The 16,392-nt window shown below is 43.8% G+C and overlaps 1 protein-coding gene across 4 annotated transcripts in view; it reads right to left on the bottom strand.

Annotated features, from left to right (window-relative positions):
- Positions 1-219: 219 nt before the first annotated feature.
- Positions 220-16,392, bottom strand: part of aass (aminoadipate-semialdehyde synthase) — a 32,319-nt gene continuing 16,146 nt past the window's right edge. For 2 of the 4 annotated variants that reach the window (XM_040133509.1, XM_040133511.1), the window contains exons 15-25: positions 11,632-11,753; positions 10,236-10,365; positions 9,463-9,573; positions 8,628-8,736; positions 7,873-8,013; positions 7,600-7,767; positions 6,789-6,884; positions 5,336-5,451; positions 3,722-3,810; positions 2,858-3,034; positions 220-1,405 (exon numbers count right to left, since the gene is read on the bottom strand). In XM_040133509.1, the coding sequence (XP_039989443.1) occupies positions 1,287-1,405; positions 2,858-3,034; positions 3,722-3,810; positions 5,336-5,451; positions 6,789-6,884; positions 7,600-7,767; positions 7,873-8,013; positions 8,628-8,736; positions 9,463-9,573; positions 10,236-10,365; positions 11,632-11,753 (1,378 nt within the window). In that variant the 3' untranslated portion in view covers positions 220-1,286. The remainder of the gene's footprint in view (positions 1,406-2,857; positions 3,035-3,721; positions 3,811-5,335; positions 5,452-6,788; positions 6,885-7,599; positions 7,768-7,872; positions 8,014-8,627; positions 8,737-9,462; positions 9,574-10,235; positions 10,366-11,631; positions 11,754-16,392) is intronic. The other 2 variants (XM_040133512.1, XM_040133513.1) reach the window with 2 other exon arrangements.

Raw genomic sequence — 16,392 nt, 5'->3', positions numbered from 1 at the left:
TTTGTAGTTCATGTGGAGTGCATTAAAAAAAATGAGATATTTTACTATTAGCATCATACATTTTTGAGATGTCGAGAGAGGGAGGTAATTCAAGTCCATACGGATTGTATAAGCACCACAAAAATAAAAAAGTGAAATTGAAACTCACGACCCTGGTACAAACCAACTGAAAATAGTCACGAGCAGCGGCTCTCGGCTTCGGCAGAATTCACACCGAACGGCACATTGCCCCGATATTACATGGAGTGGGCGAAGTCCGTTAATATTTATGAAGCATTTCCGTCGAAATACCGAGTCGGGACTGTGCCTGAGGAAGTGTCTCTCTGGTTCAGGTTTATCACAGTTCGAAGGTCGGTGCAGTACTGAGCTGGGTTTATTATGTTAAGTTAATACAGCCATCAGTGGTAATGCAGTTGCCGTTGGAGCTGATGGGGACAAAAGGTCTGTTAAAAGATGGCAGGGTTTAACAGCTTTGTTGATTTTTCTAACCAACTAACACTTTAGGAACACATGGCTTATTTGTGATTGCAGAAGGGTTGATAAAGCATAATTTTTTAATTATTAATTGATTTAAATAGGTGACAACACTTGCGGCCGGTGCTGAAGTAGTTTTAAACGTTGGATGTCAGCATCTACCATAAAGTCTCCGGCACACGTGGTTTCAAATTCCATTCAGACCTTGATTCCACAATAGTTTTACATGATCAGCGAGGTGACGTTCGTGCTTTTTAACGCTTTAAATTTCTAATGCCTGAACACCGTTCGATCGGTCGACCTTTTACCCATCTTCACAAAAGAGCTTTTCTGTGAAGCAGCCGACGCCAGTGGAAAAACTGATTTCATCTTGGCGCAGATGAGCAAATTCAGCCAAACTCAGGATTGCCAATATTAAACTTCAGATTACTGAGTTATCACCACCAGCATCCATTAAAGCTTTTGAGATCTAAAACTAACAAACACGGTTTCAAAGCATCACCAAGTAGCCGTAAAGTTTCAATTCAACACAATAAAAATAACTTTTGGGGATGAAAACATTTTACCTTTTTGGTTTTTCTGCTTTCAAACTTTTTGTCCCCTTTCCCTTTTACATATTTATTTAAAAAAAAAAAAAAAAAAAAGTATGTTTATTTTATGGACCCCCCAGCAGACAGGTGAGTCTGATTCTGCCTGATCACGTTTGGATAAAGTTAGTGAAAAGATTAATAGCATGTGGATTTTATACATTATTGCTTGAGTTGTTGGATAGGATTTACAGCGAGTAGTCGGCTCTCTTTGGAGGCTCAGCTCTACTCCTCCAGCGTGCTCTTGGACATGATGTGCAGTCCTTCCTCCTTCAGTCGGGCCAGCGCCGGCCCATAGATCTCCTTTGTCATCGGAACCACCAGGCCCTTTGTATTGATTTCACCTGCAGAGAGGAAACACACAGATTTAGTTTCAAACTACAGCGCAGTGATACAATATGTCACGTCTTCAACAATATATCTGTCGCTCAGTGGATGAATTTGTCATAAAATCACCCAAAACCTTTTTCTACTTTCAGGCAGGCACTTGTTTCAGTTCATTTTAGAACATGCAGAAGGTTACACATCAGGGACCACTGCCTGAAAGGATAAACCAACGTTAGCTGCCCAGACAAACCAAGTTTAGCTTCCCAGACCAACCTACGTTAGCTTCTCGGACCAACCTACGTTAGCTTCTCGGACCAACCTACGTTAGCTTCTCGGACCAACAGGACAAACTAACATTAGCTTCAAAGCCTGAAAGGACAAACCAACGTTAGCTTCCCAGACAAACCAACGTTAGCTTCCCAGACAAACCAACGTTAGCTTCCCAGACCAACCTACGTTAGCTTCTCAGACCAACCTACGTTAGCTTCTCGGACCAACCTACGTTAGCTTCTCGGACCAACCTACGTTAGGTTCTCGGACCAACAGGACAAACCAACGTTAGCTTCCCAGACAAACCAAGTTTAGCTTCTCGGACCAAGTTACGTTAGCTTCCCGGACCGACCTAAGTTAGCTTCTCGGACCAACCTACGTTAGGTTCTCAGACCAACAGGACAAACTAACATTAGCTTCACAGCCTGAAAGGACAAAGCAACGTTAGCTTCACAGACAAACCAACATTAGCTTCTCGGACCCACAGGACAAACTAACGTTAGTTTCTCGGGTCAATAGGATCCTTGGATGTTTTTTCCATGTGCAATAAACACACTTAAATGAAATATATCATTAAGTGTATCTTGGTTTCCAACACCGCTTTTTAAGCAGATTCACCTTCATTATACTCCGGAATTCACACTTTTAATGTCTTCTATTATCTCATGGATCTGTAGCGATCTTGTTGTTTTTTATACTGCCTTGCAGCTTATAAAAGGGACAACGGAAATCCGAATAGATCAAAAGGCAACATTTATTGTATATTCATGGTGCCTTACAAATGCTGAGTAAGAAGTCAACATTCAATTCTTCAGATTTGGCGACCAGACATGTTGTCCAGGACCCCGTTTCACAATCGCAATTTGCGAGCAATTCTTACTCCCAGACTCCCACAGCTTGTATTTCGCAAATTTTGGGAAATACAAGTCATGTCTGTCCAAAGACAAGACAGCCGGACAAGCAGTTCTTGTTTCTGGCTGACGTCTTTGGTTGAAGAAACAGAGACGCATCTTGTGAATTCAGTTAAAAGTCTACTTTCCTGTTCAAAAGAGTGTATGCTATTTAATTAACGATTTATTTTTACAAAACCAGCAGCTTATTACTTTAGTTGGACTGGCTGTAATCATCAATGTATAAGTTTGCGAAAGAAGAGCTTCAGAGGCGGAAACCAAAACTCTTCCCGAGGGGATGGTACTGACCGTCAAGGAGCATGCGAGCAGCAATGGCTGCTGGGTATCCTACAGTCTTGGCCATGGCAGAGAAACCGTTCGGGTCGCCGTACACCACCAGGCTGATGTGTTTGGTCTCCAGCTCGCCTGTCGGGTGGCGAAGCCCCACGTCGTTCCTCATGATGATCATGTCTCGCTCACCCTTAACTGACCATGGGAGAGAAGTCATTGGTGGTTTATGTACCGGTATTAAAAAGGGTTTGTGCTTATAAATTAAATTTGAGAGTTCTTAAGACCGTTGTAATACAACATGAAATGAAATCTAATACCTGCTTCACATGAATAATATCAATGGAAACCAGTATGAATGACACGGAGTAGAACTGTTTACCAAGTACATTAATTTTCTGACAATCATATCACATTTTTGCCAGAACTTCCCAGCAGTGTATAACACGTTTTGATGTTGAACAGACCAAGCGATTAATGGATAATAAATAAATGAACTTCGCTTGATCTAATAATGTCATTAATTAATCATTAAACTCAACCTGGATAGGCAGCAGAAAATGGATGGACGGATGGATCAACCAATTAAAAAACATGAAATGATTTTCACATGGTTTTTTTTTTAAGGTCAGTGGGACTGGAGACGGTTTTAAGCTAAAATCACATACAAAAACATTTTTTTAACCAACATTACTGCCTGTGGTAGGCAAGAAAAAATATTTAGGACCTTTTTAAATTGGGAAATTTTTAATACCCTCTGAGGACTTTTTTTGAAGAAACTGAATTCAATGCTTTGTAAGACTTTTCAAGACCTGCACATAGCCTGATCATATTTTGTTCTTGTGTTCTTCCGATTTGTTTTAATGAAATGAGCTTGTTTCTCACCGAATGAGAGTTTGGCTTCCAGATGTTTTGCCAGGGCAGCCAGAATACTGTCGGCGTGAGGCACTGAATCGTCGCCCAGCATCCCAAACCTGAACACAGAGAGACAGGAAGAAAACAAGACTTTTCCTCACAATAAAATAACCTTCACAAAAGGCGTATTAAGAGCTTTAAAAGAAAATTACTCTGCTTTAACATCCTGGCAGCGCTGCAGCGGCAGCGGCCCACACATCCTTGGCTAAATCTAAAGAGATGAGCAGTTGCTTTTGTCGCTGCTTTGCTGGTGAATTGAATAAATGAACAAGTCATTCAATTTGAGCTGTGAGCACGTTGGCTTTATACCCTTTTAAAGGCAGAGATGGAATGTTTCCAACAGTTCACTTTCACCGCCGGAGGAATTTACGTTTCAATGCTAGCGCGGCCCTCTTCCCTTCACCGCCGGCGGCGGCAGAACAATGACGGCACGGAGCCTTGGTCTGAAGACACCCTTGGAAAAGCTGATTTAAATTAAGGAGTTTGCGCGCTACACCACTTAAGGCGTCATCCTGGAGGAGGGAAGTGAAAAGTGTGGAGAAGAGGAGCAGCCTCGGCCTTGCCCCCCCTGAGCACTGAGAGTAGATCTGAAGAGCAGCAGACGTTACATCTGCCTCCTCTGCTCAGAGCCGAGCTGCAAGGACAAATGGACATCTAAAGAACTAGTCGTGGGATTTGGACTGTGTCATAGCTCCAGGTGACTAGCTGTTCTGTAGAAAAGGGTATAGAAGAAGTGCTGTAGGGACAGAGACACCCTACCATGTTCTGGCCCTTAAATACCTAAACACAAGGCCAAAACTGAATTAAGACCAGTAACTGACTTTTTGGCGTCTGTTTCGCATTTAAAAAAAGAAAAAAAAAACCATGTCAGAGAAAGGTAGGCTATCGTTTCTGTGAAAACAGCATGTAAAATCTGCAGTAACTTCAAAACTAATCTCTGGGACTGTACGGGGGTAAAGCTAGCCGATGAGATAGCCAAGGCTTTTTGGATTTTTCCCTGTGCTGTTATGTGTAATTAAAAACTAGATCTATTTTGGGCCAACGTCTTCAGTTTGTTATTCCACGGAACTAAATGAGGCAGTTGATAAATCCAATAATGATGGCGGGAAAAAAAAAAGCGTTAAGCTCCTGCTGAAGCTGCCGTTTCAGTTTTTGCCTCGAGTGGATTTCACAGGATTTGATGCAGTTAAACAACCTTTAAATCACACGTTTAAATGGATCAGATTATTATATTGGTTTAATTATAAATATCGGACTGTAAGTAATCAAAGTAACCTTTATTTTTTGCTGAAAGAACTTGGTGCATTTTGCTCTCGCAAATGCTGACGACTGTCCAAAGGCAGGTGTGGAGATGTTTGTTTTTCCTCAGGTCGGGTGGGTGGGATGTGTTAGCATGAGAAAATGAATTTAAATGACACTCTCCCAGTGTTACCAGGTGTGACCCTGATGTCCCCACTAAAAAGGTTCAGCATCAAAACACAAGGTCTGACAGAAACCCCTTTGCTCCCCACGTGCCCGCCGGAGGCATGTTCGATAAATACGGGCAGCCAGCGAGAGCGCTGACAGCTGTCCTTGGTCTCTCACCATCTCAGGGTGTCCATCCTGAAGTCGTCGTTTTCTATGCGTTTGTATACGGCTTCTTCAAAGGCATCATGGGAAACAGAGGACGGTAATCCCATCTGCTTACAGAGGAGCGCTTTCTGTAGACAGGAGAGAACAGATCAGATTCTATTTTTAGGTCCTCCATACTTCTGGGACGATCACATCCAAACACTTTAAAACTCCTAGTCTGTCTCCTAGCTCCTCTTTAGCCCCTAGCCTGTCTCCTAAGTCCCTCTTTAGCCCCTAGCCTGTCTCCTAAAGTCCCTCTTTAGCCCCTAGCCTGTCTCCCAGCTCCTCTTTAGCCCCTAGCCTGTCTCCTAGCTCCTCTTTAGCCCCTAGCCTGTCTCCTAAAGTCCCTATTTAGCCCCTAGCCTGTCTCCTAAAGTCCCTATTTAGCACCTATTCTGTCTCCTAAAGCTCCTCTTTAGCTCCTAGCCTGTCTCCTAGCTCCTCTTTAGCCCCTAGCCTGTCTCCTAGCTCCTCTTTAGCCCCTAGCCTGTCTCCTAAAGTCCCTATTTAGCCCCTAGCCTGTCTCCTAAAGTCCCTATTTAGCTCCTATTCTGTCTCCTAAAGTCCCTATTTAGCACCTGTTCTGTCTCCTAAAGCTCTTCTTTAGCCCCTAGCCTGTCTCCTAAAGTCCCTATTTAGCACCTATTCTGTCTCCTAAAGCTCCTCTTTAGCCCCTAGCCTGTCTCCTAGCTCCTCTTTAGCCCCTAGCCTGTCTCCTAAAGTCCCTATTTAGCACCTATTCTGTCTCCTAAAGCTCTTCTTTAGCTCCTAGTCTTTCTTCTAGCTCCTCTTTAGCCCTTAGCCTGTCTTCTAGCTCCTCTTTAGCTGCTACACTGGGTCTTACCTTCATCTCCTTAACTATGTCTTACTCTTCTTTTTACATATGCAGATTAGACACTTTTAGAAATGGCTACATGAACTTTTTAAGGGACTCCGGGGGTAAATTTTGCAGGTGGGCCACTATTTATCAATTTCTCTTTGTATCCTCTTTACAGATTAAAAAAATATGGATTTGATTGAGTGTTTTCAGAAAGATGAGGGACCGGACTTAAAATTGCTTATCTTCTTTTGATTTCTGAACATGTAGCTCTGTGTTTCTCTTCCTTTTGCGTTTGTCATCGTTTATCTCAAAAGGATAAAAGACGAAAAAATGAAATCTGTTGTTAACTCTTGGCGACATCTCAAAGCCTCGACTCACTGCAGCCTTGATGTTGACAAGCAGCTATTGACAGCAATAGACTCTTCAGCAAACCCACATCCACAGTCAGACGCTTCAAGTGGAAGAGCTGCAAAACAGCTCATTTTATAAAACTGAATGACTGGAGAACGAAGTGGGAGGCACAGCTCAGCAGCCTCTCAACAATGCGTCTGAATGTTTTCATGATCCCTATTTAACACTGAAAGGATCCTCAGCGGAGATTCTCACCCAGGAAACAGGAGATGAAGTGGGCTGCAGGATGGGACAGGGCTCGCTGTTAATCAGACCCAGTTTGACAAAACCACTCATGGCCTTGGAGAAGCCCTGTCGGACAAAACAAGAGCTCAGCTGAATCGCAATGAACACAAGAAAAAGTTTATGCAGGCAGTGTTAATTTTGTTATGACAAGAAATCCTGGTTAAAAAAACTAAACAAAAAGTCAACTTTGAAAAGAAGGTATAGGCAACGTCTGAGAAATGAGGTTTGTGGAACAGGGGACGATTCCTTGAACATAAAGAGACGCTGGTGTCACGAGAGTTGATGACATGATAACGACGATGATGTGAACCCACGTCTTGGATTATGTATTTGCATATTGTGTAGATAGGACTGAACGCTATTTCTTTTTCTCCCCTTTCAAATCAGGAAAGACACGCGAAAGACAAGTTGCCTCTTCGCACTGTACCCGATTTCTACTGAAACAATTTGACAGGAAAGTTTGGTGACTGATTCCCGGATACTGAACATTACAGAGTTTCTGTGTCTCAGCGATGCCGAAATGCCGCTTTTCCCTGTTTCAACTGCACATCCTTGGGTTCCCACTCTTGGTCAGACAACTCTCACTACGGTCTGACATTTTATAGGCAAGACAGAAAAACCGATGAATCACAGACAACAAACAGGTCACGTAAGCAAAGCTGAGATTTCTGACAATGAACCGATACCGACATCAGAAATGGTCCGCAATGCCCAGTCAGTCAGGCCTGTGTCACCGCCGTCAGCTGCTGGCGGACGTTTGCGTGGTCTGCGCGCGTTGTACCTTGAAGCGCAGCGTTCCTCTGATCAGCGTGTGCGCTGTCTGGATGCCATAGGGCTCGGCGTACTTGGTGCTGTCGCGGTTGGGAAATCCCTCCAGGTTGAAACCGGGAAGGAAATCCATCGGCGCGGTGGAGTCCATCAGAGACCCGCCGGACGGGATGCTCACCGCCTGGAGAAGACGCAGGCACACACAGACTCAGTTTCGTTCTTCTCGATTTATTAAGGGAACAAAAATGCATATTTATGAATCTATGGGCCTTTGGGGCCTGTGTACCTGGTTGTCTTTGAGGAAGATGGCGGGGCTGATGGTGTTGAGGAGGACACCGTACGGACTCCAGCTGAACTTGTAGCGAAGGGGATTGTCTGAACATTCAGGAGCAGGAAGACCACCGCAGAAGGAGGTGTAGGACTCCACCTGAACGGCACAGTTATTAATATTCTCAGTTCTAAACACTAGTGCACTCTGGCGGGAAACACTATGGTCAGTGACTATATACGAAATTCCACATTGTGTTGATTTTTGAAATCTGACACCTGCTGCAAGGCGACGTTAAAATGAGCCTCTCTTCAAACGTGGCATGTGGTCAGTAATGACTCTGTGGGCAGGAAGCTGTACTACTGAATCACCTCACAGGCGTACTCAAAACCAATAATCGATAATCAAAACCATCATCGCCATTCTGACTTTGGCTTGACTTGGGTCTGTGCAGAACCTGAACAAAATCAAGTCTTAACCGCTCTGGAGAAACAGGTTGAAATGTTCTCAGGTCTTTTCCAGGTTGTTTTCTGTCTCAGGAAGAAATCCCAAAAAAAAAAAAAAAACCTCACACCACATCACCTCATGTCTGACTGTGTGACGTCGTCTGTTTTCTGGATGAAAGTCCGTGTGAAAACCAGCAGTTGGGGACATTTGGAGTCACGCTCGGTCAGTCTGTTTGATGGATCGATACGACTGCCGGCAAGCCCCTGCCCACACGTGTTCAGACAATCATTACCACCCACGCTGAGTCAGAGTGTGTGCTGACTCACAGTGCAGCCGTCGACTTTGGCCTGGTCGATACACTCCATGGCCAGCATGTGGTCGATACCCGGGTCCAGTCCCATCTCATTCACTATGGTGATGCCCGCCTCCTCCGCACTGACACACACACACACACACAGATTCCTTGATGTAAGGCAATGAAATTGCATTTTGTGTTAGATGTTTTATTTTTTCATTTATTCTATATTCCTCTTTTGTTTTATATTTTTAAATGTATAATTTTATAAATTCTTTTATAAATTTAACATTTCATTAACTTTTTTGCAGGTGTAAAGTTTACATATTTACATTTAGCTTAAAGAATTAATTTTTTTACTTTTGCTTTTTTGTTAACAGTGTATACCCATGTACTCAGTTGATTAATACATAAAGACTTTATTTGTTAATTACATTTTTTCTATTAACAGGCAGTTAAAAAAAAAAAAATACAAAGGGCTTTTTTATTTTAAAATAAAAATGATTTATAAAGAAACTGAATTTTTTTTTGACATTTTTACTTCAGCTATTACATTGTTCTTGTTGCACTTCGGCGTTTTGATGGGGGGGATTTTTTTATTTAATTTGTGTTGGTGTAATTTTGGATTTCAAGATATTTTTTTTTTAAGTATTTTCACTTTTAACATGTTATCCTTTGGATTTTTTATGTCTGCGATCCATAGAAGAGATTAGAAGAAATGATATCAAATTATAGGTAAACTGCAGCAAAGGTAAAATGTTTCTGATTACTTTTTCTAAATTACTACTGAATACATGTTGTGACTGTACATACAATGCTATTCCTGCTGATATGAATGCTTTGTCTGTCGTGTGGATGGTCGTCACCTGCTCTGCAGCTCCTTCATGGCAGGACTCAGGTAGCTGGCCGTCACCATGTTCACCTTCCTCTTGATGCAGTGTTTGGCGATGAGCGGGTGAAACGAGTATGGCAGCATGCTGAGGAGCAGAGGGGGCAGATCAGGGCGGGACAGACGGCTGATGAATTCGAAAAGTGGACTAGGAGGACAAGGAGCGCCTATTGGGTTGCTTCAGGAACTGGGTCCGGGCCTCCCTCAGTTAAAATTTACTGAACAACTTTTGGTAACGCTTTATCTTACCGCTCCGGCAACAAATCGCGTATATAGATATATAGATCTTTCCTGAAATATCCTAGTAATTAACAGCTAAATACCAGCTCGGTTTTAGAAAATTATGAGGGAAGCTTCCAGGAAATTAGCTGAAAAATACAGGACCCGTAAAATAAAACTTTTTTTTGGAAAGAATAGCCTTTGCTGGTTGTACGGGCTGATTTCGACCTCAGTAGATCGATTGCCCTTGTTCCTTTGTGAACCAAACAGTCACAAAATGCTGGCCGTCTAAAACTTTAGCTCAAAAACTGCAGGTCGCTCAGAAGCCCTTTCGTCAGGCTCCGCCTCCTTTTGGTGGTGGGACCAACTAAAAAAAAAAACTGCCAAAAAACATGGGTCCATTAATCAAATAAAGGGAACTCCTTCCATTCATCTAGTGTGACAGTATTCAGTTAGTTACTTTTCCCATCCATCCCTCCACATGTTTAACAGTTTGTGCGTTTTCTATGTAACAAAATATCTCGGCTGTACCTGATGACCAAGTCGTGATCTTTGACCAGCGAGTCCAGGTGTCCCTCCTGGCTGCTGGCGTCCAGCATGATGGGGATGGTGTTGGGATATTTGTTCGCCAGCTCCTCCGCCTGCTTCAGCAGCGCCGACGCTGAGCACAAACGCAAACGCAAAAACACAAACACCAACGTAACAGGAAAACAAAGTGACTGGGAGATCAGGCCTGTGCAGGTTACTAGAAACGCTTTAGGACTGGCTCGACAGGTTGCTGATACATACGATAAAACATAAGCAGCAGTGCGTCATATCTTTAAATAATAAAAATCTGACTGTTTTTACAGACATATGCAGATTATGAAAAAACTGTCAAGTATCTGCCATCAAATGTCTGGTCGGATCCATAGTCCTCTTGACTTCTCTTTCTTGGACCTGATAGTTCTTGAACATTTGACGACTCTGGCTTCTTTTGTTACACTAAGAAAGGGTTTTGTAGCAAATACGTCTATTTGGAGGTTTTGAAAAGGATATTGTTTTGGTACCAGTAGCGAAACTCGGGCATCATAACGTTAACGTTAGAGTAAAAAAAAATTCGAAACAATGCCCATCTCTGCTGTCATAGTCACATGGTTGTAGCTGTCTTATCGATTGGTTGCTGAGTATCAGGAACCTGGGTCTTGTATCATGAGCTCATCAGAGGGAGGGAGAGAGAGAGAGAGAGAGAGAGAGGAGGAAGAAAACACAAATGCAAGAGAATTTGTTGAGGTGCATGTAGCCAAGAACTCCTTTCGTCGAGACAATGAATGATGATCTTTCGGCCGTGAAGTATTTTGGTTTAGTTTCTGTGTCCATCTGTTAACCTGGATGAACTGACACCAGCCGGTCCGTCGCCAGGCTTTGCGCTGCTTTTTCTCCGTTCACAAAGTAATCATTGCTTAACATAGTTAGGAACACATATGGCAAGTAGTGTAGTGGAAGACGACTTGTCTTAGAGTATGTAAACTCCAGGATTGCACTGAGTTACAGAGGCTGGAGCAACAGAGGCCAGTCTGGACGTGACGTCAGGACTTCAGCTCTCCATGGCCACAAGACTTAGCGTTAATGTAGTACATGTATAATCCGCTGCCTGTGACGTGACGGTCCTCGAAGTCGATCTCACTGCAAAAGCTCTGTGCAAATTCTATTTAATGCTGTAAAGAAATCCACAGTTTGTGACAATGACATTTAAACTTAACTGGATTTGGTGTAAAATTACACTAATCGGACTCAAAGGCGGCGCAAAGATCACCAAACCAGGAGCTGGTCGGTCTGTACGGGAGAATTAAGTCTAGATCTCACCGTTGGCCCAACCAAAACCCCCTGAGGCATTTAACCCTCAGGCATCGCTCGTGACTTTTCAAAGCCTGGAAGACAAACTCACCCACGGTGACCTGGGTCGTCTCACTGCGGGTCAGATACTCAACGACGGGTCCGGAGACGTATCCCGAACCCAGCAGCAGGACTCGCTTCATCCCGGTCTTCTTCATGATCTGGGCCTTCTCCCTGCACGACACCAGACATCGCTGAGTTAGAAACACATCGCTGCGATGCATCAGCCGGGGCTCAGGGACCGCGTGTTTCCATCGGAGCGACTGAAGGCCGGGATGTTAAATCCCGAGCCGCAGACGTTTTTAGCAGGAGTTTGTTACGATGGACGCCCCATAGAGAAAGTCGGGACTTTGACGAGACGGATGCATTTGAACGTCCAGTGTGATGTGTCTGTTAAGGATAAAACATCTCTCGGTGTTGCCGTACAATCTCCTGTGTCACTGTGTGTGGCTACTCTGTGACGCTATTCATCACCAAACGCATCGACTGAATAAGGGGAGAAAAAGACTTGGCGTTTGTTCAAATATCTCCACAACACAGAGGAGACTCTACGAGAATCAGAAGCCGGATGGAAAACAGACAGGTCACCCACATGTGATCACGTTTCTTGCCAAGCAGAGATAAAATCATCAAGCCACTTTGACTTTTTACACGTTTTGTTCTACAACATCAAGTCAGAGCGTCTACAGCTAAATGCTAACATTAACATGCTAAAATGCTAACATGCTGATGTTAAGCAAACATAAAGTTGACCATGTTGACGGGAGAATGAAAAAGATATTTAGCATGAAAACTATGTCTACATGTGTTGTACGAACATTATGACTTTAAAATTGCAGTTTACTATGAAATCAATTTGCTTTTAGTTTCATTTTTACAGCTTTAAAGTTCCCTGGGGCTTTTCACAGTCCGAGAAAGAGGCAGTTCAGGGTCCATAGATCAGTGAATGCAAACATTTCTCCTGAACAATGCAGTGTGTAAAAAGTCAAAGGGGGAGTGAGACTGGTCCAGTCAAACTAAATCAAACAGTTTCGATGTGACTGATGAGGACCTGGACCGACCCACGGGGGGAGAGGGGGAGGGAGGTGAGCCGGGACGGGAGGAGGGGGAGGAGGAAGGAGCATGGAGGGGAGATCATCCAAAAAAATTGAAAAGAAAAATAACAAGAATTAAAAAATAGAAGAAAAAAAAAAGAAGATTTAAATACAAAAAGCTATAAAAGCTATAAACTAGAGCACATGTAAAGTTTATGTCCGAAAACCACGTGTGCCTGTGTGTAGCTGCAGCTTTTAAGTTTGGGTTTCAAATGTAACATCACGTGTGAAACTGCTGGTTTCGCAGGTGATGTCTTACGTTTCACGTGTGAAATATCTGAAAATCACTTTTGACTGAATTTCTCCATTTGCCACGGTTTTTCCACGCGTCATTAATTGATGTGAAGCATAATTAATATCAAATATCGATATTACCATCGTTAGGCATTCATCTGTTAGTAATAATTAATATGAAATTCAAATTTAACAAATATAAAGTAGTAGTAAAAGTAATAATTTATACACATATTCACACATTAATTTGTCTATTAATTTTTAATAATTAAAAGTAGCAACCTTAAAGTAAAACTAAGCTAATAAATACCAGCAGCATTGATTTAAATATGAAAACTATAATTCTATCAATATCTTAATTTCCTGAATTATTGGTTCTTTTCCTTTTTTCACACTTTATAAAAGGCATGAACTTTTTCTTTTCCGAACATCCGGCCCTATTGTAAGTTTTGTTACAGCTTCTTTAATACTCGAGCAAAGTTATGAGCAGATGAAATATCGAGGACTAAGACGTTTACAATGTGACGTGTGCACTCGCCTCCGATTTCGGTTTGCAGTTTCACCGAGGGTGGGATCACACACGTCACCTACAGTGAGACTGGGAGCCACGTTCACTCACCGCGGCGAGACGTCTTCTCCAAACAAATGGATTCAGTTGAAAAGTGCGATTTTGCATGCTGGATTATCTCAACACCAGAATAGAGGCATCGCCCCGAGTGACCTGTGGCATTAATACCCCCCCGGGGTCAGAACCCTGGACTCAATAGCTTTGGCCTAATTGGATGCGACAGCGCACACATGCACGTGTCAGAGCGGGACTGACCGGCAGCGCGCCCGCCGCCGAGCCTCGTCTTCTTAATTAAAAAAAAAGAAAACAAGAGACATTCCCTCAGGAGGATTTCTCCCCGAGTTTACATATCTTAAGGAGCCCAACTCAGTCGAAAGGGGATTAAGATTTGGTGGCATGGCTTGTCTGGAAGAGTGATACTTAGGATCAATTAGGAAGAAAACTCATCAAGAATCAGAGGCGGCCTAGATATGAGCGAGCTCAACGCTTGGGTGTGAAAAGCACAAGAGGCTCAGCTCTGGAAAACCCACCGGGCTGTTTATAGAGCTGCTGGAGAGCCAAGCTGCACACACACACACACACACACACACACACACACACACACACACACACACACACACACACACACACACACACACACACACACACACACTGTAACTGTTGAGGGTCGTGGCGTCCGAATATATCTGACAAGCTCATTAAAAAATGTTTGGCGCAGCAGATAAGCTCGGATAAGAGGGGTGGAAAAGAGGAGAAATTAGTCAATCAGTCAGTCAACGGAATTTAGAGACGAATCAAGAGCAGATTTTAAAAAAGATTAAAAATGGTAAATGATAAACATGCAGACGAATGATTTTTTTTTAAGCAGTTCAGAAATCTCCTGTTTCGTGTTTTATTCAGAGTCAGAGGAGAAGATCGAACCCGTCTCCAGCGGAGAGTGAGGTCCAGGGCGTGTTTTGCCCGGCTTTGCACAAGAACCGGAGACCGGCTGAACCGACCGGCCCTGTGGTCGAGCGCGCGCAACACCTCAGAGGAGCTCCGCGAGCTGCCGTCATTGCGCAGTTGGTGCGGCCTGCCCGCTTCTTGACCGGTGGGTTCCGCTCTGTCCTCAGCCACGCGCCTCACTGTGTTTCTCTCCGCGTTACTGAATATGTAAGTGGTCTCCGTGTGAATCAAGCGTTCCCGGCGGCCACGGACGTTTTTTTGGTTGATTTTTTTTTGTATTTATTTACCGGTCACTCTGTGGCTCTGTTGGAGAGACGGCGCCGTCCTGTTGGTCCGTGTCGTTAGGTTCTTTTGATCATGGGTCTCATCTGCTTTTGCTGTCGTGTTGTTCTTCGTCTTTTAAAGAAAAACCCAAACCACGACATTATTGACAATGAGGGCAAGTTATGCTAACATTAGCTGGAGAAACGACTTTAAGGGTCCATAGGTCACGAACACTTGGGAGTGTTCGTGACCTGATACTCAGATGGTCACTAGTTTTTTGTATCACGTCACATAAATGCTATATACACACTGCATATCTGCTTTTGAATAAGCTGACATGTAACTGTCAGTGACGGTGGCTTTGCAGCCGTTTTGCCACGTTATCTCTTTCTGTCAACACGCTCTCGTCCTCTTCACCACGTCAGAGATGTAATTAGCGTCAGACAGTCCCGACTTCTCCGACTGACGGCGTCGGGTGGATCTGCTCTCTTTTGATGGAGAGACGCTGGCGGTTTCCCCCATTTCCAGTCTTTGTGCTAAGCTCAGCTAAACACGTCTCGGGACCTGTCTCTGCACGGGGACACTCAGAAATGGAACCGGTATTCATCCTCTCATCTGACCCACGTGAACATGATTTCCCAAACTGTCGAAGCTTTAAAAAAAAAAAAAAAAAAAAATCGCATGCCAGAGGTAGATGAAACAGATGCCTTGTTCAGACTGCCGGCCCAAATCCGTTTTTCGGCACATCCAGATTGTATCCGGATTGATTTGGGAAAGTCTGCCGAAATTTCCACAGATGCGCCTCAGCCCGGACGCTCTGGCTGCTCAAAGCGTGTCAAATCCAGAGCGACGGTAGCTACGCAGTTCCTCGCACCTACATTGTTACTACAGCAACGCACGCAAATAAGGCTGGTGATGTCTGGACGCACATATCTGACCTGATCGCTTGCAAATAACAGAGATTCCTAAAGATCCGATTTGAGAAACGGATCGGATTTGCCTGCTGTCTGAACAAAGCCGAACAGGCCGATGCGACAGAAGGGGGGGTGGGAGGCAGTTTTTGTGTAAAGTGAGAAGAAAAGATGTTTCTACCCCTCGATCCCTAAGGCCAAATCCCAGCGTCTGAGGTTGGCTAGCCGCTGCAGCTTATTAGCACGCTAGCCATGCAAGGTGTTAATGTAGAGGCAGGTTGGCACAACAGACACCAGAGGACGGCGCTGTGCAGAAACAAGCACAAGGTGTCGGTTAGTCGCTACGGGGTCCAGCTTTCAGCGCTGCTGGCTGGGGGGGGGGGGTCGCTAAAACCTCGTAAACTGCAACACTAAAAGAAAAAGGATGAGTTAAGGAGGGACAGCGGCAAAAACAGGAAGCTACAGAGCACAAATATTACCACTGCTACTAATTATCATTAACAAAAGCTACAGCAGAAGTTAGCAAAGGTGAGCTACATTAGCACACGAGATGAACAGATTCCAGATGTTACCTGTCTCGTAATCTTTAGACATGTCATCCATCGACCGGTTGCATTAACTCACAGACGGAACAGGCGTGCGCCAAAGTAATTGTTTTTTTGCTTTTTTACATATACATTCGTATATATGTATATTTCAAATGAGAAATACACTGAACAACAGAATGATCCCCAAACACCCAAACATGTGCCTCCTACACAGTTTTCTCTTTGAAACACAAATACGCTGAGCATCAA

The sequence above is a fragment of the Xiphias gladius genome, chromosome 8, assembly GCF_016859285.1.
Source record: "Xiphias gladius isolate SHS-SW01 ecotype Sanya breed wild chromosome 8, ASM1685928v1, whole genome shotgun sequence".
In the NCBI taxonomy this organism is placed as follows: Eukaryota; Metazoa; Chordata; class Actinopteri; order Istiophoriformes; family Xiphiidae; genus Xiphias; species Xiphias gladius.
The sequence above is the reverse complement of the archived record's forward strand: the minus strand, read 5'-3'. Positions and strand labels throughout refer to the sequence as shown.